Source organism: Syngnathus acus, chromosome 4, assembly GCF_901709675.1.
Source record: "Syngnathus acus chromosome 4, fSynAcu1.2, whole genome shotgun sequence".
Taxonomy (NCBI): domain Eukaryota; kingdom Metazoa; phylum Chordata; class Actinopteri; order Syngnathiformes; family Syngnathidae; genus Syngnathus; species Syngnathus acus.
The window spans coordinates 3,274,561-3,301,116 of record NC_051090.1 but is presented as its reverse complement, the minus strand read 5'-3'; the positions used below and the strand labels follow the sequence as shown (position 1 = coordinate 3,301,116).

Sequence of the window (26,556 nt, the reverse complement as noted above, 5' to 3'; positions counted from 1 at the left end):
TTCTGTATTTTCTTCCCCTTTTTTATGCTCTATGTTCTTTGTTTTTCAATCCTTCTTATGTAAAGCGCATTGTGTGTGAAATGCGCTATATAAATAAATCTGCCTTGCCTTGATTTTCTTGGTTGTTTAGCCTTGGAGGATACCAAGTTTCCATCTCCTTCGTGAAACAGGGAGCCCAATAAAGCTTAATTTGCACACACAAATATATTTATGTGCATATCGATGAGACTGATGATGCAAACTGAAAGAGCTGCATCAAATGCCATCCAGATAGAAACTTCAAGCTGGCTGTGATAAGAAAAGCTATCTGTCGCTCATCGGCAGTGTGAATGTCAAATGGAGGCTGCAGCTATGGCGGAGGAGCCCCGTTTGCCACTCACCTGCGTTTCATCCGACCGCTTTTCGGGGCCTCCTCGGTCCGTTTAATAACAAACTCTCCCGCCTGGTGTCGCGAGTAGCACAGGACCCGTGGCACTTTGACCGATACTCTAACTCAACGAGCTTTCACAATCATGCCAATTTGGAACTTTTGTTGTGTTTTGCGCCGGCCGTGCCGTCGTCAGTGCTGACGTCAGTGCTGGCCTTTTGACTTTGAGCAAATGAAAGTGTCAGAAGTGCACATCAGGGTAAATGAGTCATGATGACTGCGTAACAAATGTGGCAAATGCTCAAAGTACAAGAGGAGAAAACAGCCATGAGCATTTGTTCACTTGCTGAATTATTTTACTGTCATGTTGACCCAAACACACATTTATTGTGTCCTCCCTAAGGTGAAATACTACTACAAAGAATATTTGTGCTTTGATTGCGTAGGAGTTTTATTATTCTGTTTTTTGGGAGAGGGCAATATTTTAATCTTCTCACAAGAACTAAGATACAAAAAAAAAATTCCACAATAAATTTACTTCACTACCCAAAACTCTCAAATGCCAACCAGCATGTCCAAATTAAATTGTCAACCCAATTTTCTAGGTCCAAATAACAAGTAGTATTGTCAGAGATTTTGTTTCTTCATTTATCCAATTCTCTCACGGGCATTTTGTGAACAAACTTGAACAAGTTTAATGGGATTGATGTCATTTGGTGTGCCTGTGCAAACTAATGAGTGTATTTTATTTCAAAATGTCATCTTATCATAGGAAACACCACCCGGGGGTACACCGATGATGACAAAGACATGAGGTCATGCAAGTGACATTCACTATGGTGAGGAATGCGGCGTCTCCTCACATTAACACCTAGGAAATGGGACCACCAGGCATTTTCTGCAGATCACTTATTAAACATCATATGACTCACTGTCGGATGGCATTCTGTGTCAGTCAGTGCATCATAACATAAATAGTATTAATTGCAACAACAGGGGAAGGGAGGGGGGGGGGGGGGGGGGGGGGGGTTAAGAGTCGAGGCTGAAATCCGGTGTTTCACATGCAAACATAAAATTTAATGCCCTGTAAATACTTTATAGGGCAGTTAAGGCTTTTCTTTAGCTTTGCAACTAATCAACGCACAAATTGATACGTTTAAACAACAAATCATAATCAAAACTACGTCATTGTCCAACTCCGTGTACGGCGCATGCGCAAATGTTGAAGTCGGCAATCACGTGATGTTGTTCCACAACCCGGAAGTGAGAGGGGCGGGGCTTCGTGGACCGACCGTTGTGGTGGATTGAACTCCAACAACGTAATGACTTTCCTTCATGTCTCTCATTTATTACGGTTTGCTATTTAACCCTCCATTTTGGGACGGTAGCAGCTTGTTGTTACGCTTGTTGTGTTTAGCATATCCGTGAAGTATAAATGTAATGTCGGCTGTCGTTAGCGCGTTCCAGCTAGCATTAGCTGGAGTCAGTGAGGATGCTGTCATCAGTAGCAACGTTCTCACCTCTGTCAACCACAAAAAATAAAAATAAATCAGAATTAAACTAACGTAAAAGACCACAGCATTTATGTGTACTTAATCTGATATTGTTCATTAATCTATTGCCTATGGTTGTTTAAAAAAACACGATAAGATGTCCTTGACCAAAATATCGCATATTAAATTGCAATATTGATGATGGAAATGGTAGTCAGAGTATTTTTCCAAATCTTCCTTCCCAAGTTTTTGTTGTAATATGTATTTTCCCATAAATACTGTGTTTGACAGCATCCACCATGACGGCCATCAAGCACGCCCTCCAGCGAGACATCTTCACACCCAACGATGAGCGTCTACTGGGCATTGTCAATGTTTGCAAGGCGGGGAAGAAAAAGAAGAACTGCTTTTTGTGTGCCACAGGTTGACATTTATTTTCTTGTTCTTTACCTTCCACTGCAAACAGAGAACGGGAATGAAATTTCCTTTCCCCTTATCGTTCCAGTCACCACCGAGCGGCCCGTGCAGGTCAAAGTGGTCAAGGTGAAGAAATCCGACAAAGGAGACTTTTACAAACGACAGCTGACGTGGGAACTTCGCGATTTGACCGAAGTGGACGCCAAAGATGCAAGCAAGGTTTGCGGAAGGCTTCACCGCCTAATCTTTATCCTTAACTCAAACATGATACCAGTCTTTCATTTTCTCCAGGAAAACCCCGAGTTCGACCTTCACTTTGAGAAGGTCTACCGCTGGGTAGCCAGCAGCACGGCCGAGAAGAACTCGTTCATCTCGTGCATATGGAAGCTGAACCAACGCTACCTGAGGAAGAAGGTGGAGTTTGTCAATGTCAGTTCTCAGCTGCTTGAAGGTGCGTCGACTTGTTTCTCCCCCGCCCATCCGCTTGTCTTATCTTTCAAAATCAGACTCGACGTTGTGACTCTGCGTTTTTATTTGGAAGCATGTTTGTTGAGTGACTACTCAATCCTCCTTCTCTGTATTTTCTGCTTTCTGGTACGGCTTTCTGTGTTCAATTTCTTCTTTCACTCTTCAACTTTCTCTGGCCAGAACTTCCTAAAGCGGAAGGTTGGTAGGACTTAACTCCTTCCCACCATCCCTCCCTTTCTCACAATTCCTTTCCATTATTCTTCACGGCATCACCGGCCGCCGTCTTTTCTCATTCCCATAATCATGCCACCAAATTGAAATAGTTGTGTATTATTAACTCCTCACATATGTCCACTGTTATAGTTTTTTTTTTTTTAACATGCCGCCAATGTATTTGTGTATTAATTCTCTTCTAACCTAATATAACCAAAGTTCTGGTGTTCATGATGTTTCGTGTAGACCTTTAAGATCTCCTTTAGCCGATAAGTACTAAGGAACAAGAAAGAACACGACTAAGATGAATAGTAATCTATTTTGGTGCGTTTTTATAAAGTCATCATTGTGATACTGACCTTTTCATGAGCTCGGAAAATGTCCACTCCCTGTCACTTCACCTGTCAGTCCAATGTGTGTAGATCAGAACAGAAAACATCTAATGTTCTCCTCCATTTATTTATTTATATGTTTGTGTGTGCCAATAGAGTCGGTGCCCAGCGGCGAGAGCCAGAGTGTCGCCGGCGGCGACGAGGACGCTTTGGATGACTACCAGGAGCTAAGCACCCGCGAGGAGACGGACATCGAGGGCATGATGGAGGTGTGCGAGTACGCCATCTCCAACGCCGAGGCCTTTGCTGAGCGGCTCTCCAGGGAGCTGCAGGTCCTCGACGGGGTGAGTGTCATTCGACTGAGCAATTTTACACTTTGTAATACTCTACATCACATGACTTTGCTCTCCGTCCTCCTCATTTGTGACTTTGCAGGCCAACATCCAGTCCATCATGGCGTCGGAGAAGCAGGTCAACATCCTGATGCAGCTGCTGGACGAGGCGCTGGGCGAGGTGGACACCATCGAGGGCAAGCTGAGCAGCTACGAAGAGATGCTGCAGAGCGTCAAGGACCAGATGGACCAGATCTCGCAGAGCAACCGACTCATCCAAATCAGCAACACCAACAACGGGAAGCTGCTGGATGAGATCCAGTTCCTCGTGGTGAGGAACGTTGAAAAGATTGTGGGATTGCTGATTATTTTAGCCCTTGTTGCCTAGCGACCGTGTCATCTTTCCCCGCCTAGCACAACATGGACCTGTCCAAGGGCCACATCAGAGCCCTGCGAGACGGCGACCTAAGTTCTCCAAAAGGCATCGAGGCTTGCATCAATGGCACCGAAGCCCTTTTGCAATGCATGAACGTGGCCTTCCTGCCCGGTAATTATTATTTTTTTGCTGGCCGTAAATCATGTTGGCTCGCTCCGTGTGTCATGTAAGAAATGTTGTCGCCACAGGTCACGACAAGCTGATGGCTGTGAAGCAGCAGCAGGACCTCTTCACCGAGCTGAGGGACACGTTCGCGCGCCGCCTCACCAATCATCTCAACAACGTCTTTGTGCACCAGGTAATATTTGTAGTATTTGGTTGACATGAAATTACATTGGATCTTGTTGCTGCTTAAGACTGTGGACTTCCTGTTTTGCTCTCCGGTCGCTCTTTCCTGGACCTCCTCACTTCCTTCCTCCTCATCTTCTTGTGGATTGCCCCCCCCCCCCTTTTGAATTATTCCACTCTGCTCTTTCTGTCTCTGTCAGTTCAACCACTTCAGTCACTTCAAAATGACCATCCCTCACTTCTATAGGTCCTCCTGTTTGTCACTTCCAGTGAGTAGCCACCCCCCCCCCCCCCCCTCCCCCCCAACTATCTCCTATGCATGGAATTTGTCTCTAACCTCCCTTGATCAAAAGGTGGAGAGGAACCTCTTTTGTTTTGCCGCTGAAGGACTCACATCCTTAACCAACATGCGTAACACAAGAGAAGTGCAGATGACAATAATAACCGTTTGTGATGGAAAAGTTGCACAAGTGCTGTCCTAATATTCCTTTTTGTGCCATCTAGGGCCACGACCAGACTTCCACCCTGTCCCAGCACACTATGGAGCTGACCCTGCCCAAACACAGCCCCCTCCATCGGGACCTGCTGCGCTACGCCAAGCTCATGGAGTGGCTGAAGATCACTCACCGGGAGAAGTACGAGGGTCTGTCCAGGGTCAGTCCTCTCGCCAGCCCTCTCCGCTCGGAGAGCCCCTCTTGAGCTTGTTGGCATTGTTTGTATGCAGTCCCATAATTGCAGTCCGTATTTATTTATTTTTTCTCCAGACCTACGTGGACTACATGAGCCGACTGTACGAACGAGAAATCAAAGACTTCTTTGAGATCGCAAAGATCAAGATGGCGGGAACGAGCAAGGAGGCCAAGGGCAAGTTTGGTAAGATGGCCGATGAAGCACCTTCCCAGTGCGTTTGTAACACAACTTTTAATTCATCCGCTTTGTGTTTCAACCAAGTGAGCGTCATTTAGACAAAAGTAGTTTTGGGTGCTACTTTCTCCATCCGTTTAGTATCTCAGCGGCCAGTTCCGCTTTCCACCTTCCGTGCGTCGAAACCACTCCGAGGGGGATATTTGTGGTCTTGCCGTCTGTCCTCTCTGCAGCTTGCCTTTAACAGCATGTTCTCAGCCTAACCTCTTTGTGTCTTTGATGCCCGCCCTTGCTAACCTGCTGCAGCCACGCTTCCGCGGAAAGAGAGCGCGCTCAGACAGGAGACGGAAAGTAAGTGAGACACGAGGAGAGAGAGCCTCCCCCGGCCCGCAATGCTTCCCGCCCGCTTCTGTTACTTCACATCTACGTGTTTCCTTGCGCCTCGACGCTCATCTTCAATTTCCCTCGGTCCAACGCAGGCCTTCACGGCAGCTCGGGAAAGCTGACGGGCTCCACTTCCAGCCTGAACAAGCTGAGCGTGCAGGGCTCCAACAGCCGGCGCTCGCAGTCGTCCTCGCTACTGGACATGGGCAACATGTCGGCCTCCGACCTGGACGTGGCCGACCGCACCAAGTTCGATAAGGTGAGGCGCCGACGTGGGAAGGTCGGACCAAAGGCTTTTAACGAACCGGAGCGGTTTCGCTTGCAGATATTCGAGCAGGTCCTCAGTGAGCTGGAGCCTCTCTGCCTCGCCGAGCAAGACTTCATCAGCAAGTTCTTCAAGCTGCAGCAGAACTCGAGCGTCCCGCCTCCCCTGGCGCAGGTGCAGTTTCTTGTTTCTTACCCATTAAAGTAATGTCAGACTTTTATCAACCGCGATCGCATTTTCAAAGATCTCTTGGCGATCCGACGACGCTTTCAGTTCTCCCCAAAAAAAATAAAAATAACGAACTCATAAACGCCTTGAATTGTCTGGCAAGAGTTATGATGTTTTATTTCCATCGCTTTTGGCAGCAAGAGGCCAGGGAGTCGGATGGCAGCGCGCAATCAAGAATGCCTCCCCAGGCGGAACACAGACACTCCTTGTCATCAGAGTGAGTCCTCACATTATTTTCTTAGACGTCAATTATCTTCACACCATCCCTCCTGTTTTCTCCGTCTTCCTCCGCTGCGAAGCAAAGACATGGTCCGGCTGATGATGAATAAAGTCTTCCAGAGCATCGAGACGGAGCTCAACAGCCTCATCGCTCTAGGCGACAAGATCGACAGCTTCCACTCGCTGTACATGCTGGTGAAGATGAGCCACCACGTGTGGACGGCGGAAAACGTCGACCCGGCGTCTTTTCTCAGCACCACGCTGGGAAACGTGCTGGTCACAGTCAAGAGAAACTTTGACAAATGCATTGTGAGTATTGTGTCGGATCCGTGTTTTGAAATGACTCATCTGGGTCTCGTTCTTTTACGATTTCAAAAAAGTCCGAATTCGAACAGGGGTGTGTCGACTTTTTATATCCACTTTCCTCCTCGCAGTCCGGCCAGATCAGACAGATGGAGGAAGTGAAAATTTCCAAGAAGAGCAAAGTTGGCATCCTACCTTTCGTCACGGGCTTTGAAGAGTTTGCCGAGTTGGCCGAGACCATCTTCCGAAACGCGGAACGTCGCGGGGACCTGGACAAAGCTTACGTCAAGCTCATCAGGGCCGTCTTCATGAACGGTGAGTCGTCATTTTGACACTTAATCCCAAGATCTGACAAACGCCTCGTCTTCCTCAGTGGAAAAAGTGGCCAACGAGAGCCAGAAGACGCCGCGGGACGTGGTGATGATGGAGAACTTCCACCACATCTTCTCCACGCTGTCTCGGCTGAAGATCTCCTGCCTGGATACCGAGAGGCGCGAGGCCAAGCACAAATACACAGACCACCTGCAGTCCTACGTTATCAACTCTCTGGGACAACCTCTGGAAAAGCTCAACGTAAGGCAAAAAAAAGAAAAAGTCTGTTGATCATCATCATCATCATGGCTGTGTTGCAGCATTTCTTCGAAGGCGTGGAAGCCCGCGTGGCCCAAGGGATCCGCGAGGAGGAGGTGAGCTATCAGCTGGCCTTTAACAAGCAGGAGCTCCGCAAGGTCATCAAAGAGTACCCCGGAAAAGAGGTCAAGAAGGGACTGGATAACCTCTACAAGAAGGTGGACAAACACTTGTGCGAAGAAGAAAGCCTGCTACAGGTGGGATTAATTCAAATGAAAATGGAATTCCTTTTTTTCCCTCTCTTATTTTCTAAACGTTTCCTCCCTGGTTCGCGCTCGCCGCAGGTGGTTTGGCACTCCACGCAAGACGAGTTCATCCGGCAGTATAAACACTTTGAAGACTTGATCGGCAGATGTTACCCCGGTTCTGGAATCACCATGGAGTTTACCATCCAGGACATGCTGGAGTATTTCTCCAGCATTGCTCAGTCCCATTAGACCTGCTGACGGTGACTCACTACTGACACACTCTGGATAAACATGCAAAAAATGTGTTGATTCATCCAGCCCGGAGGTGAACTTTAGAACTGCAAGGCGAATGTGCTAACTATAAGGTTACTACGCTGACCTTCACTTTATTCTTTCAATTTATTTCTTTGCTCCATGCTCTTAATAAAATTGTAGTCATCAAATTATCTTTCTTTTTTTGTTGTTTTTTTAAAATCCAATAACCTGACAAAAAATATTTTCCTTTCAAATAAATGAAATGCATCATATTCTTGAGTTACTGATTACGACGTGTTAATATTTGCAGGTTGTTGCCTGGCATAAGTATCTGATAGAGCTACTCTGTCTAATCTAATCATATTGCTGGTTTTATGATTGAAAAGAAAAGATAATAATAATCTAGTTTGTCTATTTAGCTAGTTAACCTTTATTTATCCATGTCGGGCAGGTATTTTATATCGGCAGCAGATCAAAGTAAAGTCATGGTGTCTGTCCACTCAGCCTGGGATGCTCCTCCCCTGCAGGCTGGCCAGCTCCAGTGTGCCTTCCCTCTGCCCCTCTCAGAAGCACATCCACCTCCAAGGGGGACCTGCAGCTGAGCATTGGCCGCCGGTTCTTCAGCACACCGCTTCCATGGATCGCTTTTGAAAGGATTAGTTTATTTGCCTCCGTCGACTTTTTCCCGAATTATTCCTGGAGTCCATTTATGGGCAAATGGCTCGGGCACTTTTTATTGTTGTTTTTAGTTTGGAACTTTGCTATGGTGCTGGTAAGGCCATTTCATTGTTATTGGGTCTTGTTTTAATGGCATTTAGTGTTTTTGTTTTAAATGTAAAATAGTTTGCGTAAGCTTCCATTGTGTGACTTGTTTTTTTTCCACACAATGTCTGCTGACGTGGGCTGGGTGGGGGTCAGCCCGTATCCTCTGAAACAGGAACTCCACCTAGGCCGCGCTAGGGCTCGAGCCTATTGAGCCTGACCCGGCCCATCTTTCCCGGCTTCCTGTTTTGACACGGATCCGCCATTTTGTTGCCACTCTGGGATGTAGGAGCCAGAGGCGCACAAAAATGTCTACTTAAAACTTGTGGCTTGGTTGATTAGTTGTGGTAATTGCTGAAATGAATGTTTGTCATCTTTCAAGCACTATAAAGACAAATCTATGAGACACGGACCCAACCAAAATGGCCGCCTTCCGTTTCAATTTTGGCTAGGCAACTACTATTCATTGTACTAACTCCTCCTACTTTGTCTGCGTCAAGCTATCGAGCTGCGCTTCACGTCCGACCCACCGTTGCTGAACATCAACGGCGTCCATCGGATGAACAAATCCGACAACCTGGAGCTCACGTGCAGGTACGTCTGCCCTTTAATGCCCCTCCAGTTTCACGCCACTGAAAGCCGCCTTATGAAACCGTACGGACCTTCCGCAGAGGCCGCCAGTACCTGCGTTGGACCACCCCTCCCACCAGCGCTCGCTTTTCCATCAGCGACTGTAGCGGGTCGGGCCTCTTTTGCACGGAGCTGCGGATCACCAACGCCACCGTCAACGAAACGGGACAATACCGGTGCTCCTACCGCAATCTCAAAACGGAAGGCAGCAAGACATCAGCGGCGGTTCACGTTTTTGTTCGTGGTGCGGTCTTCGGTTCGACATGGCCCCGGCGTAATTGAAGGCGATTTTTTTGTGACAAGTCGTTTGTGGTTACAGATGACAAGGTGCCGTTTGTTCCGTCCGAGAAGGAATACGAGGTGGTGTTCCTCCGGGAAGGTGAGTGGGTGGTCATACCGTGCCGAGGATCTCTGGAGAACCTCAACGTGACACTTCATACTGTAAGTTTCTTTTGACCTTCTATCTCAAGGTCTATTCACTGTTCAAACTCAACACCTCCCTGTCTGTCAGAAGTATCCAAACAAAGAGTTCCATCCAGACGGGAAAGACTCCCTGTGGGACGCCAGAACCGGCTTCACCATCCCTAGTCATCTAATCAGCTACACCGGCGTGGTGTCCTGCCAGACCCGCATCGGCGACGAGACCTTCAAGTCCCCCCTCTACGTGGTGGCTGTCGTGGGTGAGAAACAGAAACATCTAACAAGTCTCGGGAGAACAATGGAAGCGGGGCAGCCGTCCGTGCGTAGCCCCCCCCCCCCACCCTAAACACCCGTCCGCCCTCTTCCGCAGGATACAAGATTTACGACCTCATTCTGACCCCCGCGCAAGTCAGGCTGTCCGTCGGTGAGCGTCTGGTGCTCCGCTGTACCGCGCACACTGAACTCAACGTGGGCATCGAGTTCAACTGGACGCACGCCGGCCAGCCTCTGGTGAGCAATTTTTATTCCAGCTAGTGGCTCGTAAGTTAGCCGCTAATGTTAGCTTTGTTCGGCCTGTCATCACCACCTGGATTCTCATCTTCAGATAGCGGGCAATGGTTCAAGGGCGGCTCACATGACGCCGTACAAGAAGAAGCTGTGGGACTCTCTGGAGTTATCCAACACACTGGTGGTGGACAACGTGACGGTGGAACACACCGGCGAATACACCTGCACGGCCTCCAGTGGAGCCATGGACAAAAGCGTCACAGCCTTCCTCAAGGTTTACGGTATGTTTGTTCAAAACGAATCCAAACCATTCCCCTGGCTGAATTTTGGGACCGTTTCCAGAAAAGCCGTTCATTGACATAAAGGAGCCTTGGACCAAAGTATGGGAGGTGAATATGGGAGGCTTGTCGTCCACCACCATACCCGTTCGCTACACAGCCTACCCTGAACCGAGCTTTAAATGGTAAGTGGAGACTCGGTTTTCTGTTTTCGAGGTCAATCCAGAAGCTGATGTTTGTCACTGCAGGTTAAAAAATGGCCTCCCACTGAAGGAAGACCACCGGATCAAGCAGAGAAGCGACGCCCTCATCTTTCGCGGCGTCACCGAAACCGACATGGGGAACTACACTATCGTCCTCAGCAACAAAGTCACCAAAGATGAGCAAAGGCGATCTTTCCAGCTTCTGGTTAATGGCACGTTTTTATCAGAACCTGCAGTCGTTCCGGCCGTGGGCCTGCGGTGTCTGTAATTGTCGTTTTCTCCCATTTTAGTTCCTCCTCATATCATTGAGAAGGAAGTGGCGATGGACACGGACGTTTTTTTGTACGACAGCACCCCAACGCTGCGATGCACCGCCCGAGGTTTTCCCACACCCACGTACATCCAGTGGCAGTGGATGTCCACCGACAACTGCCCCGAGGCTTTTGTGTGAGTTTGAAGAACTTCAGTAGAAGTTCAGTAAATGTTGACAAAACACAGGTGGAGACAATGACCAGATGCGACTTGGAAGACCATACAGTGTCCATTTTGAGACAAAGCGATTACACAAGAGCCTGAAGAAGCGCACGGAGCGGGTTCCTTATCTGCTGTCCGCACATCCCGCCGCTTCCTCGTATCGGTCCCGCGTTAGCTTTCCTGTTGCGGTCCCATCTGTCTTTTTCGCTCGTCCTTGAGAAGTCGGTTTTATTGAAGCTCAAAATGCAGCGTAGCAAAACAAGGGAAGCTGTGCTGTGCTGACTTTTTGGTGATGTTTTTGACACGTTGAGGGAATTTTCCTTTTTTGGGCTTTTTTTTTTTGTCTGAATTTGTCAGGTTATTTTGGGGGTGTTTTTGTCCATGACGATCAGTTTTGTCCAGATTCAATATTATACAGTATGTTTAGTTTTTCACCGGCAGACCTTTGTCTTGTTTTTTTGCCAGCTTTTTTTGGTCAATTTTAATATTTGTTTTATGTTTTTTTTTTCTTCTTTTTTTTGTAAAACTGTGTTTTGGCACATTTGTAAGGTTTTGGTCCGATTTTGGGCCATTTGACCTGGTTTTAGTTAATTTTTTTAGTTTTTGTGACTTGTCAAATTTCCTCACCTTTTTATTAGCTTAAATTCTTGCACAATGTTTGTTGGCTGTAATATTTCGTCATCTTTTTGCCCATGCTGCTTATTTGGACAGTTTCTGTTGTAATGCTTCACCTACTTTTATTAGTTTTTTTTGGTCACACAGGCCGGGACTGTCCATATCTGAGGAGCAAATAGTCTACTGCAAAGCTTGGCGCGACATCCATAACGGCACCGCGCACAACCGTGTGGAGCAGATCTCCACTGATGTGGATCATGGCCAGAAGGTACATTCAAACGCTTATTTTACGCTACACTGCCCAGGAAAACAAAAAAACATGTTTATTTTTTTCTGGCTGACAGAAAATGGTGAGCTCCTTGAAGTTCCACAAAGCCAAAGTCGACGCCCTGTACCGATGCACGGCCGCCAACAAAGTGGGAAAGGATTCCCGCGTTATTTTCTTCCACGTGACACGTGAGTATGCTCTTCTACGCATGAAGAAAATGTAGGCTTTAACTCTGCCACTTGTGTCTGCAGGCGGCCTGGAGCTAAGCATGTCTCCGTCCGACGAACCTCTGGAGGAGGAGCACGTGTCTCTCCGCTGCAAGGTCGACGGGCTGATATACGGCAACCTGGCCTGGTTCCGCGTTTCCAACAGCTCCGGGTGGGAGCGGGCGGCGGCCGCGCAACCGTGCCGCTCGTTGGCGCTGCCGCCAACGCCGTTGCTGCGCCTCGACACGTCCAATGGCGAGCACGGCGCCAACGTGAGTTTGGAGCTATTGCTGCCCAGTGCTTCCCGACGGGACGAGGGCCTGTACGCCTGCCAGGTGGAGAGCCTCAAGACCAGGGAGAGGACTTGTCTGCTGCGCCACCTGTCACTCAAAGGTGGAATAACACTTTGAATTTGCTGCATTTTTATTTGCCAAACTAGAAGTATGCACTTCAGCCAAAAAAGCGACCCAAAATCAGACCCAAAAATTCGAAATGTCCAGAAATATGACAGAAATCATGTTAGCAGCTATTAAGCGAACATTTTGTCACGCCATAATCTTATCTAAAAGAAAAATAGGCTTTGTCGCCCTCCTGTGGCATCTATAGGCAATTACAACGCTTTGGGACATCCGTTTATTACTTTCAGTCAACTGTCAACATATTGCAGGTCTGGAGGCGCCGAGGATCCTCAACAACCTCACCGACCAAAAAGTCAACGTGAGCGCCACTGTCTCGCTCCTGTGCGCCGCCGCCGGCACGCCCGACCCGACGGTGGTGTGGACCAAAAACAACCAGACTGTGGTTGAAGGCTCCGGTAAGACGTGCGTTCTATTTCAACCGATGTCAGTCTTTCTCGAATACCCTCGTGACTCCTTTTCAGGTGTGATCCTGAGTCGGCGTGGTCATCTGCTCACCATCCAGCGTGTCAAGAAGGACGATGGCGGCTTGTACAGCTGCTCTGCTTGCAACAGCCGCGGATGCCACACCTCGCAGGCCGCGTTGACGACGGAAGGTCAGTCTGGAGCTAGCTTAACCATTAGCATAGCTAATTGGCTGCTTCCAATTTATGCTTGATATTTGGGGGTGTTCTACTCAGAGTAGTCATGTCAATTGAATCTGCCCAGAACCTTCCAAATCAGTAGTGCTGGCCTATTTTACTTTTAGAGTTGATGATGTCATCATTTAGCCGTCCTCTGGTTGGTCAGAGCAAACGTCTACTAGCAAATCATGTTTATAAGATTCAAGATGACTAAAACTGCCATGACAAAAATGACTTGTTTATATATTTGTTCTGCTATGATGTGGTATTTTTTAATCTCATGCACAGTTTAGAGGTGGAATTTTATCTCCAGTATTTCAGAACGGGAAGCACCATTTCCTGTTTGTTGACATTAACGTATTGTTCAGCCTAAATCCTCCTGGCTAAAGTAATCTCATTTATATTTAACCTCAAGGCTAATTTTTTTTTTTTTTGTTATTTAATATCAAACATTTGAAAGGAGGGGAACTTCCTCATGACAGGAAGCTAGCTCCATTTGTGTACTCAATCCTCCCGGGAGTTTCTAAATCCAAAACAATGGGACGACTATAGAGGACAAAGAGTTGTGGTGTTTTTTTTGGGGGGGGGGGTCTACTCAGCCTGGCTTCGGTTCTCTTGTCCGAGGCGACCACCGGGAGACAAAGCCGTCTACGTGACCCGGGCCTTGCCAGCAGAATGTGGACCTTCTTCGAACAAGGGGCGGCGCCTCTGCTAATGAGCTAGACGCCACAAATTAGCACGCGTGCACAAGAGACAGAGAGAACTCTTTGTACAATTGACTTTGGCGAACGAAAACGTGTTATGATGACCGCATGAAATATTTCTGACACTAATGCATGCACGAGCCAAACAAAGTGAACCGTCCCTTCATTTTTTTTCCTACTGCGTATTCTGTTCTATCTCATTCCACCCCTCCATTTTCTGCATTTTTGCTTTGTGATTGTGCTGCTTTCAGACGCGGAGGAAAAAACCAACGTGGAGCTGATCGTTCCCATCGGCTCAGTGGTCTTCGCCATGTTTTTATGGCTACTGCTCGTCTTTGTCTTTCGCAGGAGAAAACGAGTAAGAATTTCCAACCTAAAAGGGCTCTCACCCGCTACAGAAATATTCTTCGCTGAACACACATTTTATTTGCTCACAAAAGCTTTGACACGACTGCAATGTTCTCACGCACGATTCATTCCATTTCCAGCACATAAACACTCGTGAAACACACACACGTACACGACAAGTATGACTGATTAGAAGCGACCGCTGTCTTTTGTGTCCAAGGGCAGCGAGGTCATTTTCTACCCTCAGAAGTCACGTACACCCATTGGGCCCCTTTTCACTGGAGGGAGCTTCACTGTAAACCCACCAACAATACCGCTCTGTCATGCGAACCGTTTCAGGCCAACCGTGGCGATCTCAAGACGGGCTACCTCTCCATGATCCTGGACTCGGAGGACGTGCCCATGGACGAGCAGTGCGAGCGGCTCACTTACGACGCAAACAAGTGGGAATTCCCTCGGGACAGGCTGAAGCTCGGTACATTTGAATACAGCACTTTGGGTTCCCAGCTATGATTTTTAAATCCGTTTCCAGTTAGTAATGTCAAATAATTCATTCGCCATATTTCATGTCTACTGCTAAGCTCGAAGTGTGATATTTCCCAGTATCATTGAACGCAGCATCAGTCAAACAATCAGATGAACATCGTTTAAAGGTGACCCGCTGGGACGAGGCGCTTTCGGTCAGGTTGTGGAAGCCGCCGCCTTCGGGATCGAGAAAATCACCACCTGCACCACCGTGGCCGTTAAGATGCTTAAAGGTGAGTTATAATCGATACTTCTATAGAAGAGAGAGGTCAAACGTTCTGGTGTGGCAGAGGGAGCCACGTCCAGCGAGTTCCGAGCTTTGATGTCAGAATTGAAGATCCTCATCCACATCGGACATCACCTGAATGTGGTCAACCTTCTGGGAGCCTGCACGAAGCCTGGCGGTGAGTGCTCGCCCCCCCCCTTCCCCATGAGAATAACTTGTGACGCAATGACGTTTCATTCAATGCCACTTCAGGCCCTCTCATGGTCATCGTGGAGTACTGCAAACACGGAAACCTCTCCAGTTACTTGAAGAGCAAACGTGGAGAATACAGCCCGTATAAGGTAGATGGATCAAAGATGGCACAGGATAGCGACTAGATCTTCATTTTTGTTCTTCTGACCTCCTCAGAGAAAGAGAACAGACAGCCAAAGGTGGACGTCCGCAGAAGTCGACGTGACCGAAGGTGATCTCGGCCTGGGGAAGATCGCTCAGCTGGACATCTGCACCGGGACTGCCGACAGAGCTTCAGGCAGTCACCTGACTCCCCAGGATGGTACTTAAATCCCAGTTTGATCTTCTCCTCCACCTCTGTCGTTCCTAACAACCCGCCATGCGTTACAGAGAGCACAGACGATGACCACCTGACCATGGAGGACCTGATCTGCTACAGTTTCCAGGTGGCCAAAGGAATGGAGTTCCTGTCCTCTCGCAAGGTGAAATCGCAATCCGAGAAGACGGAGATCCAAACAGATTCCCTCCACGTGGACGTTAACCGCGTTGATGCGCTTTCAGTGCATCCACAGAGATCTGGCCGCCAGGAACATCCTGCTCTCGGAGAACAACGTGGTAAAGATCTGCGACTTTGGTCTGGCCAGGGATGTCTACAAGGACCCGGATTACGTTCGCAAGGGAGATGTGAGTTCCCTCGGGCTTGCATGTGAGACGAGTCACGAGCGTGGCAAAAACAGCGCACGTCTGGTTTTCCCCGTAGGCACGGCTTCCTTTGAAGTGGATGGCGCCAGAGACCATCTTCGACCGGGTGTACACCACCCAAAGTGATGTCTGGTCCTTCGGGGTCCTTCTCTGGGAGATCTTTTCGCTGGGTAAACTAACTCGGTTAAATGGCAGAGTCGAAATCTGCGCAGGCTAGTCTTTGTTTTGGTATTCCCGCAAAAAGACTTTTGTCCCATCTCCAGGAGCGTCTCCCTATCCCGGCGTGTGCATCGACGAGACTTTCTGCCGACGGCTTAGAGAAGGCACCAGGATGAGACCACCAGAGTACGCCACCTCAGAGATGTGAGTGACAAGGAGATCCTTGAGACTTGCTCGGATATATTGTCACTCTGAGCCCTCCATAACCAATTATTTTGACAGATACCAAACCATGTTGGACTGCTGGCTGGACCGTCCCACGGACAGGCCTACCTTTGCGGAACTGGTGGAGCATCTGGGCAATTTGCTGCAGGCCAGCGCTCATCAGGTTGCAACATTCGCCCTTTCGCATATAAGCTTCGAGTCTCCCGAGAAAAGAAATAGCCTAACATGAAAACTGCCGCTGTCTCCTCCAGGACGGCAAGGACTACATCCCCCTGACGGCAGAAGGCGACGTGGCGGGAGCTCTGTCTTACGCCACGCCTCAGAGCAGAGACATCCAGGAAGTTCAGCCGCACTATGACAACGCTCTGGCTCTCGGGTCTGCGTAATATGTCCTCGAAATTTTACGTTCCCGGTACGTGAGATCATCCGCTGACATTTGAATGTGTTGTCGGGGTGCAGGCAGGGCGAAATGTGCAGCCGGAGGCTCAGCGTGAAGACGTTTGATGACGTGCCTGTGGAGCACAGCAGCGTCATGGTGAGAAACAGTCAATACGATAAATACTAACAAAATAATGTCAATAAATTAGAAAAGAGAATGGAAAGTTTCTGGAATATCAGAATTTTATTAGAATAAAGTTGTAATATTCCGACTATTTTTTATATTATATTACTATTTTTTTCATATACTTTAGGAGGGTCACATGGACTGTTCACCTGAGGAAGCGATAGGTTCGAGTCCGCAGCTCTCGATGACGCCCAACTTGAGGTAAGCGCGCCACTCGACATTGAGCGAAAGTACTAACACACTATTGCGCAACGGTTAATCGTTTCGCATCCCCTACAATAAACGACGATTGAGTGACATGTCATGTGGTCTACCCCCATCAGCCGGCTCATGCGCTGCAAAAGCAAAGAATCGCTGGCGTCCGAGTCCTCCAACCAGACGAGCGGCTACCAGTCGGGCTACCACTCGGACGACGCCGACGCGCCCATCTACGCCAACGAGGAGTCCATCGTCAAGCACAGCATGTTCCTAAAAAAGCAGAAGACTCCACCTGCGCCTCCTGTGCCCAAATTTGGCGCGGAGATCCGTTACAGCACGCCGCCCGTCTGACCCCGGAACCCTCTGCTTGTACATTTTCTTTTTAAATTGTTGTTGAACAATGTGTAGAGCTGCAGCGCTGTTGTTGTTGGCGTCATAAATCAACCGGAAGAAAAATGAAGGTTGACTGACGGGTGGCTGTAAACCATCCGCGGTTATCATGTTTACTCAGTGAGTTAACAGTAGGACTCGCTTCCTGTCCGGCCGGAAATGCCGCTGGAAATTTTGAGATTGTGGCGTCATGTGGCGGAATGCTTTTGTGTGCCAGAGGATGTAGTTCTCATTTCTTCTTTGTGTACAGTCTCTTATTTGTACCTGTATTACAGTATGTAACCTATGCTAGCTAAAGGATTCATGTAAGTAATTTTCTAAAATTGGAATTCCCCACTAATAAATATAAAAAGTACTTTCATGTAGATTCTTTCAACTTCAGTGTCATTTTACCATTCCATACAATGAGTTTGTCAACAAACACCCAAAATGGCTGCTTCGAAGCAAAAACAGGATGCATAATGCAAACGTACAGTAGCTTAACCCTTGTCTTGTAAGAATGAGCGTTGACGTCACCTCTCAGCATCTGAGTGGGTGACGAGTGACGAAGGCGCGTGGGAACGTACTACTAATGTGTTTTGTCTGCCATCTCAGAAAACAAACGCTGCTAATTATAGCTCGTTATCGAACGAGGGGCTGTCAATGATCTTCTCGCTCTGTCTCTCTCCATCTCCCTCCCTCTTTCTCTCTTTAAATATACCTGTGATAAGTGAAATCCGCGAAGTACGGTCACCAACAAGAAGTACTGGGCAGGCTAACGAGTTAGCAGAAAGATGCTAATTCGCAATCGCGAAAACGGACTTCTAAAGGAATTTAAACGAACATTTGAAGCAATACTACACTGTTCTAAAGGTTAGACACATCTTTCCTCAATTTAGAAGTTTTATTTTGACTTTTAAATTGTTTTTTAATTTGGAAAAAAAAAAATCCGCGGTGTAGTGAAGCCGCGATAAACGAAACGCGAAGTAGCAAGGGATCACTGTATACGCATGGCCGGTCTGCAAGTGGCGGTCATATGTGACGTAGGAGCTTGAGGTGTAAAGAGCCTCTCAGTCCAGCAGGTGTCGCTGTAGTTAAACAAATAAGTTGGGCTTCTTCAAACGTATGGAGATGAAATTGTCCTGAACTGAGCGAGAAAACGGACTCCTCTGTTTTTACTAAACATGGATGGCGTGCTGGAGCAAAGTGGAGACGGCGCATTTCGTGTCGCATATCTTCAAAAGTAACCGAGGTACCATTTGTAAACGGAAGCATTTGACTTTACTTCTTTGTATGCATCAAAGGTTAATAATTATGGGTAAATTACTCAGGTATGTTGCCCTATTATCCTTTTACGGACACCGCCCCGTTTTGAGTATCTTGCATGATCACGCAGTGCACCTTTCCACTCACCTGCCTGATCACATCACTGACATATCTGAACACACGCACACACACACACACACACACACGCGCGCACATCTGCAGCTGTCAGACGCCTTGTTTAATAAATAAGATTGAAAAGAGCGATAACGAATCTGGATATTGCAAACAGGACGTCTGATATTCCCTGAGAGAAAAAAAAGCGCTGTCTATCAACGCCGTCTGATGGGGGAGGGTTGTCTCCTTTGTTTATCCACTGCCACGCAACATGCACATGAGCTCACACAAAATTCATTGTGACACATTCATATAGAAAAACAAGAGCACATGAAATGTATCCAAATGAGGTAAGTTGCCAAAAGTTGAGCATCATCAAGATGGAAAATAATAACACACTGACAACCTGATAGCATGATTATTATGAAAGTCACTATATTTCCAAATCTTGGAGAAAAAAAAAACTATATGTACATCCCAAAAATGATTTTTTCTTGTTTTACATTAGCATTAGGCTATTGACAGTTGAGGTTGCGCCATACGAGCAGAGAAAGAACCTATGCAAGGATGCAAGGGTTGTGTCACGAAAAGTTAGATAGGCAAGAGCACACACACACACACACACACACACACACACACACACACACACACACACACACACACACGCTCATACACACACAGACCACATCCCTCAATCTGAAGGGTTGTGCCAAATGTCGATAAAGAGACAAGAGCACCTACACACATGCACGTACAGTGATTTGATTGACAGACACGCTGCAGATAAACTCCCTGGCTGCCTTATCTCAGGTTGTCATGTAAATGCCGCTTGTACAGGCCCATCCAGAAAGTCTGTCAGAAGGTCAGACGGTTTTTGTGACACCCCTAATCTCACAAAGCTATTGGACAGACTTGCACAATTCTCTAATATAAAAATGAAGGGTCGATATCTTCAGATCTTTTTTTGTATGTACGTTAATCGGTGCGGCAACCTTTTAGTGTGGTCATGACATCCTGACAGCTGCTCGACCCCAGCACAAAATTTGTGAATGGACGTTACCGGCAGCACTTCCTGCTTTGTCCCACACATAATAATAGCCAACTGTGCAATATAAACACACGACAATGCAGCTGCACATGTTTACGCTGCGCTAAAACAATGTTGGCCCACTTTATTCATTTCCTCTTATGAGCTGGTGAAAACCACCATGGGAAAGTCTTGACCAAATTCAATTCAAAGCAATTTGGCTGCAACACCTGAAAACACCACCGAACACATCAATATTGCTACAAACGTACAAGAGTTAGTAGCCCGTGTCCATGTGTTACATAGACCGTGTCCGCCAAGGAACGTGCTCTTGCGCAAGATTCCTTGCATGCTCCCCATAGTTCAGTGAGTGTGGTACAATTCCAGCCCCAACATGTTACGTGACGGCTTGGAAGCTGGGCCGAGCTCTCATTTTGGGAAGTCATTATCGGCAGAATTTGGAATTTGGTAGGAAAGTCTACCTTGGGCAGATCCACAAAAAAACCCAGTCAACAAAACACCTGTTTTTTTGTTTGTTTCAAAGATTTTCTTTAAGGACCATTTTCAAGTGTCTGTTGTTCAGTGACAAACTTTTCCTAGAGTTTTGTTTTCTGACAATGGTGAATTATAAAAAAACGTGAGTTTTTATCATTGGGCAGTTCGATGACTCACCCCAAAACATTGCCTATTTTTTTATTCTGCAGGTGTACTCAAACCAAGCATCCATGTGTCTTCATAGAACTAAATAAAGGTTGAAAGAATAGCAAAGGCGCTGATCACAGAGGAGTAGTCTCGCCTTACAGGTTTGCACAAGTGACACCAGACACGGGCCATCGCCATCGTCTGTCATCGGGATGCCTCACGTCCGTATCTCCCTTCAACTGAGTGATGGACTGGCTTTGTTCCGTCACAAACATCATGACGGATGACTGATGGACTTGCTCTGACTCAAAGATGATGTTAGCCTGTCACAGGGATGGAGACATCTGGGTGATGGATGGAGGCGAGCAGCGATATGCCTCATTGACCTGAAGCTCCGCCTCCTTTTAAAGGCCAAGAAAAATATGAACAGTTTGTTTTTAATCTCTGTATTACAAATTTCATGTTCAGGCCTTGATGTGAATTGAATGAGCAAACGCAAATAGAGAAAAACAAGAACACTTTCTGACTCTTTTTTTTAATTATGGTACGTTATTACATTAGTTAGCAATATTGCACTCCATATTATCCTGTCGCTAATTTAATTGGGTGTAGTGTAATTAGTCCAATAAGCATTGCCGTAGCGTGACGTCATCATAAGGCGCAGCCGATCTGACCACCGAAATTGTTATGGTTATCTACACCGGAGGTCCCCAACCGGTCCGTGTGTCACTTGGTACCGGGCCGCCAAGCCGCACAGAAAAAAAATATATATATACTTTTTTTTTTAATCGACGATCAATTAATTCAGGTCAAGACGCTCGTCCCGGTCACGTGACATGCTTCCCCAGTCGAGCCCGTAAAGCTAGCAAAAATGAGTAAGATTATTTATTATTATTATTTATTATTATTTGGAAAAAATAGACAAATTTGGCGATTCTCTCCTAATGACATTCGTCGGTGCATCTGTGTCTCTTGACGCTCGTCCCGGTCATGTGACGTCACCACGGTCGAGCCCGCGAAACTAGCAAAAATGAGCAAGAAACATGTTTGGAAAGCTTCTTCGGAAAGGGAAAAATGTTCAATGAGGAGATGGAAGAAGAAGAGGCTACGACTTGTAAGTAAAGAAAAGCTGCGTTTAAAAGAAAATTTCTGGAGTCCCACTTAAAATATGGATTTCTCGACACAGGTGATTGACACGCTCAGCCCACTCTGCATATGTGACGACAGGCTAGCTAACGAGGCAATGAAGCCTTCAAAACTGCTTCGGCAAATGGAGACCAAGCATCCTGCATTTAAAGACAAACTTTTGGAATTTTTTGAAAGAAAAAAAAAGAGGAGAAGGACAGAAGCAATTACTGAAGGTCACCACAACCACATCAACAAATGTGAGTGCACCGAGACCATCGTGGCTAACCGTATTGCTAAGGCAAAGAAACCTTTTACTATTGGTGAAGATTTCTGAGAAACAAGCTTCCACTAATTCAACGTAAAGGTGAGTTTTATTTTTTTATCTGGTTTATATTTGTTTGTTATATTTGTTATAAAGGCCGGTCCGCAAAAATATTTCTGACACGTAACCGGTCAATGGCGCAAAAAAGGTTGGGCACCACTGACCTAAAACAATTTAACCATTGCTATGCTTCCTCCTACTCCTTTTCGAGCATTCTTTGTTGTGTATTTTTTTCCAGTTTGTTGTTGTTTTTTGTTTGTTTCACGGACTTAGATATGGCACTTTAAAGTGTTAATTGTTTTATTTATTTCCCCCCCCTATTTTTCATGTTTTAAATATGTTCGAAATATGATAGATAAAAAAACATTAATAAGATTTCATAATAAATATAATGATAATAATAAAAATAAAAAAATAAAAATAATAATGAATAGAATTAATGATAAAAAATATCTTATTATTGCAAGCATTTAACCATGTGCATTGGATGGATGGATATGCTTTGGAACAAAAGATGAACCCTTGTATTGATAGATTCTGTCGAAAGGAGCTCAATGACACTTTAAACTACAGTCTGTGTTCGCGTAAGCATGCATGCGTTTCATCAGTTCAATTGCATTCCATTCTTGTTTTTCCGAGTCGCTTCTTCCCGGCCAATATCGGCCAACCAAGGGAGGAGAGCGATGGGATTAGTAAAAATAATAACAACATAATTGCATTATGGCGTGTAGCTCAAGGCCGGGTCCCCCTGGTCTGTATCACTGAAGCAAACGAGACCTTCCTCACTCGTCCGTGACTCATTGCTCCATGGTGACTTGTTCATTTGCACCATATGTGAAGAAGAGGTCGAGGGACTGCAGAGGCGTCGCAGCGGTGTGCGACTCTCAACAGGACACTGACACGCATGAGTGTTCGCAGTTGAGACCCAAGTACAAAATAATTTTGCAGCAATGTATTGCTGCTTCTGGTTTGTGCGCCTTGGCCACCAGGAGCAGTCCAACACATACTATATAATGCATGAAGATTTGATGATGCAAAGGATTGCATCACAACAAAAATGTTGTAATTTTATGCAGAGGATAAAGTTAAGATAAGAGACTTTTATAGGGCTAAGTTTTGAAAACACACAAGTCATGATTCTCTGGCTGATCTGAGAGTGGGAGGTCTGCGCCGCTGAGGGAATGGTCACAGATGACTTTTATTGCTGGCTTTTAACTGATTTGACTTGTTCCATATCACCTAAATAGAACCAGGCCGTGGTTTGGATTTAAAAGAAATGTATTATCTTATTTCTTAATGCCATGTAATATCTTGAAGTTGAGTATTTTGTTCCAGATTGATACGTAGCAGTGTAAGCTTGCTTCCACCGTAACGTCTGACTTGTTTTGCTCTGTTGTGATACTGTTTTGCTTGCCTGCTTGCACAAATTAGCGCATGAGACAGTGACCAAGCAATTATTTCCTCACTGCAAACTTCCTGTAAGTCAATTTAATGGCTGCCTTTTCCTTGCGGTGTATGCTAATGAGCGATCATTTTTATAAACTGCGGTCTATGGCTTTGAGCGCAGGGGGACTTCCTGTAACTCTTACGCCAGACGTTCCTGTCTCGTCTGTGGCGTGCTTCATTTTAATATGATGAGTTTTTCATTGTTTTTTTCCTGGTATTACAGAGCCAGTGCCAATTTGCGAGGCCCCGCAGTTCTTATCAATGGCGTCTATCAATACACATGATATGAGAATTGTTAGGCTGGTGATCATGCGGATGAGGAAACAGGAAGTCTTAGTTGTGCTATCTATCCCAAGTGAATTATGTTGAAAAAATGTGTTACCCCCACAAAACTTGAAAACCGTGTCACGTGAGATTTTACCACGTAACAACAGAAGAAGAAATCGGAAAGTGTGTCCCTTGAGCTAATTTCCACTGGACAAGAGGCTATCACCTGTCCTATCCTCTACTGTCCTGTCCATTCATCAAATATTGAGGCTGAGCGTGAAGGTATCCAGTTCGTTTTTCTTTTTTTTTTAATCTCCGGTGTCTTTGTATGCGGCACACCACAATAGAGCTCAACGAGCTCCACTTGCATGTGGTTGTTCTTTCCATCCGTGCAATCCAAGCTACTTTACATAAGCTTGGGTCGGAAAAAAATTCCCCTGCAAAAACAGTGATTGCGCTATCAGATAACGCTTTTCTAATTGTGAGATTTACAACAAAAATATTTACCTGATACGAGTCCAGTCGACGATTACTATCATAACCGCAGTTACTTTCCTGACAATAAACGCGCCTTCCAATCTTTCGTTCACCCATCAGGCTTGTTGCGGTTCATCACGGCAGCCATCTGTTAAGAGCCCGTTCTCATCCCTAAACAGAAGGTCCCCCTCGGTGGACCCCAGGTAGCCCTCCCCCCCACCATCCTCTTAACGACCACCTCTAGAGGCCTTCCAAGCCACGGAGGGGTCACAATTTCCTGAGCAGCTTGAGCAGAAAATAATGAGAAGTGACCCACTAAGAAAGCCATATTGCCGTTGCAAATCCGTACAAATTTTACATAAACGTTTGTTGACTATATGATGATGATGATGCAGGTCAGTCTGTGTGCAACAATAGCGAGCATTCATCGACTCTCAAAGTCTTGTGGCCAACAGAATGTGACCCACACTTGTGATGGAGTACAAGCATGGTACACATAAACTAACCCAGATAAATTCACCCTCAAGATAAAGCATCGTGTCTCAAACTTTTCCCCCAATAACCTCGATTAAACATAGCTAGCATGTTGTCTGGTTAGCTAGCCGCCCGGTTAGCGCCATGTTCTTTTGCGCACGGAACTTTTGCTCTTTCTTCGCTTTAACTGTTTCCTTCTGTCTTAGAAGAAAGACGTTAAACTGCTCGGAAGGAGAATGACACGCCGGGCAAATTTATAACCGCAAGTTGAGGAGAACAGTTGAGCGGCCGCACCGCACACAGACATAGCGGCAGAACACACACAGGTTAACGTCCTCTCACGTGACACCAGAGGAGAAGTTGAGGAGAATGGAGAAGGAGTAAACAACTTGTTGCGTAACGGGGCTAGATGCTAACATTAGCATAATGTTAGTAGTCGGAGTACCTTTTGATTTGCACTACTTCACAAACAAAATGGAGCTTGGAAATAGATAGCTATAATTACATTTGCAGTCAAAATCGATTTTGAGGGTAATTGAAAGAAAAACAATGCAAACAACTACAAATGCACTTAGCAACAATGTAATGAGTTTTGAACTTGCTAACCTTCACACAGCATGACTAGAGGCAAACCTTTCATTTGGAGTCTTGAATGTCCCATTATAAATAAATGTCAGTATAAATGTCAGTATTAATGAAGGTTTGGTCGCTTTCCACGAACCGGAACATTTTTATAGTCTTACTTGAATTTTCTTCTCTGTAATCTCCCTTCAGGAATGTTAAAACCTGATCAGATATGACCAAAAAAACCACCACGAATGTGATTTAATGAATGATCAGATTCGTTTTTATGATCAGAGCGCTGTCTTGGAAGGGAGGTATTAAACAGACATGTTTTATGGGCTATTTTATTAAACCGCAAGGCGCCATTAAAGTAATGATCTAATGACTGGCGCTTCCTCTAAAAAGAATAAAAAAATTTAAAAAATCTGACGCTCAATGGCGGGATTTCCTTCTCGATCTCTTATCAGCTCTTTTGTGAAAACAATGGACGCTGCCCACGTGAGCTTGTCCGCCGTTGTGTTCGTGACGTTCTCGTCAGTGCCAGATGTCTGCCTTCATGGCCCTGAGCCAGCCACCGATCAGATAACATCCAACACTTGTTTGGACCGATACGCTTTTTTTGTTTTAACTGTATCTGGACTTCTCTTTCTGATAAGATCGTGTCATACCCATCATTCGAACATGAAAGATCATGTTGTCTAACCTCAGACATCGCTACGTCGAGCTAACTTTAGCACAGATTTGCACGCTAATACCACAAATACTGTCATCTCACTTATCATATATTATATGAAGTACTTGCAGCATTTTTACGAGTTGTTTACTATTCAGACTCAATACAAAACAATGCCATTGTAAATTTCAGTTTATCATTATTCATATAAATTGTGTACACTTTAGCGATACATGACGGCATATCCATACTAAAACAATTACGCTGGGGATTCCCAAACGTTTGATGCTTACACTTTTGGGAATGAGATTAAAGGAGCTATATAATACAGTTTTCCACTCACAATTTAAAACTGTTCCCAGATAGATGTCTGTAAAGTGACGATTATTCAAAAATTAGTAGTCTTCTTTAGTGAATCTTTTTCTTTCCACGAAAATCAGCTAGCAATTACTAGCGAATTGTTTCGGGTTTACTCGAGACTTTTGGAGACTGTTGTCTCGGGATGTGATTCAAAAACATATTATTTTTAACAAACGGCTCGCAGTGCATTCGATATCTAGGAACTGTTTATTAGCTTGGCTGACACTTTTTGATTCCTCTCAGAGGAAAATAAAGAATCAGTTCTGTGACCGCCTAAAGCGCCTTCATTCTCAGCCGTGATTGGGCTCGAATCATAGCAAGAATCACGGAAGAGAATCTCTTTGGGTGGCCACTTTGCTTGTTGTTTAATTTCACAGTGCAGCAATCATTTTCCCACAAGCCATTCAAAATCAGTCTTCCGTTATGTACAAGTCATGAATCTGGAACTAAAACCTGATGG

The 26,556-nt window shown here is 45.9% G+C and overlaps 2 protein-coding genes across 10 annotated transcripts; both read left to right on the top strand.

Moving 5' to 3' along the window:
* The first annotated feature begins 1,606 nt into the window (after positions 1 to 1,606).
* On the top strand, positions 1,607 to 7,954 carry exoc1 (exocyst complex component 1). 7 transcript variants are annotated; one of them, XM_037249252.1, is made up of 21 exons: positions 1,607 to 1,686; positions 2,152 to 2,283; positions 2,366 to 2,496; positions 2,569 to 2,728; positions 2,926 to 2,943; positions 3,447 to 3,634; positions 3,726 to 3,953; positions 4,037 to 4,169; positions 4,247 to 4,356; positions 4,547 to 4,615; positions 4,851 to 5,000; positions 5,111 to 5,219; positions 5,517 to 5,561; positions 5,690 to 5,853; positions 5,920 to 6,027; positions 6,225 to 6,304; positions 6,387 to 6,615; positions 6,741 to 6,924; positions 6,983 to 7,182; positions 7,242 to 7,436; positions 7,524 to 7,954. In XM_037249252.1, exons 2-21 carry the CDS (start codon positions 2,160 to 2,162, stop codon positions 7,674 to 7,676), a joined length of 2,778 nt encoding a protein of 925 aa, XP_037105147.1. In that variant the 5' UTR covers positions 1,607 to 1,686; positions 2,152 to 2,159; the 3' UTR covers positions 7,677 to 7,954. The 7 variants fall into 7 exon arrangements, with proteins under 7 accessions (XP_037105147.1, XP_037105146.1, XP_037105148.1 ...); XM_037249251.1 differs by having other exon boundaries at positions 5,920 to 6,033; XM_037249253.1 differs by lacking the exon at positions 2,926 to 2,943 and having other exon boundaries at positions 5,920 to 6,033.
* Positions 7,955 to 8,215: 261 nt separating this feature from the next.
* kdr (kinase insert domain receptor (a type III receptor tyrosine kinase)) lies at positions 8,216 to 20,903 on the top strand. 3 transcript variants are annotated; one of them, XR_005097697.1, is made up of 31 exons: positions 8,216 to 8,454; positions 8,945 to 9,038; positions 9,116 to 9,318; positions 9,394 to 9,515; positions 9,586 to 9,754; positions 9,865 to 10,004; positions 10,099 to 10,282; positions 10,344 to 10,464; positions 10,528 to 10,694; positions 10,773 to 10,929; positions 11,719 to 11,839; positions 11,916 to 12,027; positions 12,091 to 12,438; positions 12,713 to 12,859; positions 12,926 to 13,057; positions 14,040 to 14,146; positions 14,476 to 14,611; positions 14,790 to 14,894; positions 14,952 to 15,065; positions 15,140 to 15,228; positions 15,296 to 15,440; positions 15,509 to 15,600; positions 15,680 to 15,802; positions 15,879 to 15,990; positions 16,084 to 16,183; positions 16,262 to 16,367; positions 16,456 to 16,580; positions 16,664 to 16,739; positions 16,897 to 16,970; positions 17,093 to 17,662; positions 20,448 to 20,903. XR_005097697.1 is itself a non-coding variant. In XM_037249249.1 (30 exons), the coding sequence occupies exons 1-30, from the start codon at positions 8,400 to 8,402 to the stop codon at positions 17,316 to 17,318; spliced, it is 4,002 nt and encodes a 1,333-aa protein (XP_037105144.1). In that variant the 5' UTR covers positions 8,216 to 8,399; the 3' UTR covers positions 17,319 to 17,713. The 3 variants fall into 3 exon arrangements, 2 of the variants coding, with proteins under 2 accessions (XP_037105144.1, XP_037105145.1); XM_037249249.1 differs by lacking the exon at positions 20,448 to 20,903 and having other exon boundaries at positions 17,093 to 17,713; XM_037249250.1 differs by lacking the exon at positions 20,448 to 20,903 and having other exon boundaries at positions 9,589 to 9,754; positions 17,093 to 17,454.
* The last annotated feature ends 5,653 nt before the right edge of the window (positions 20,904 to 26,556 follow it).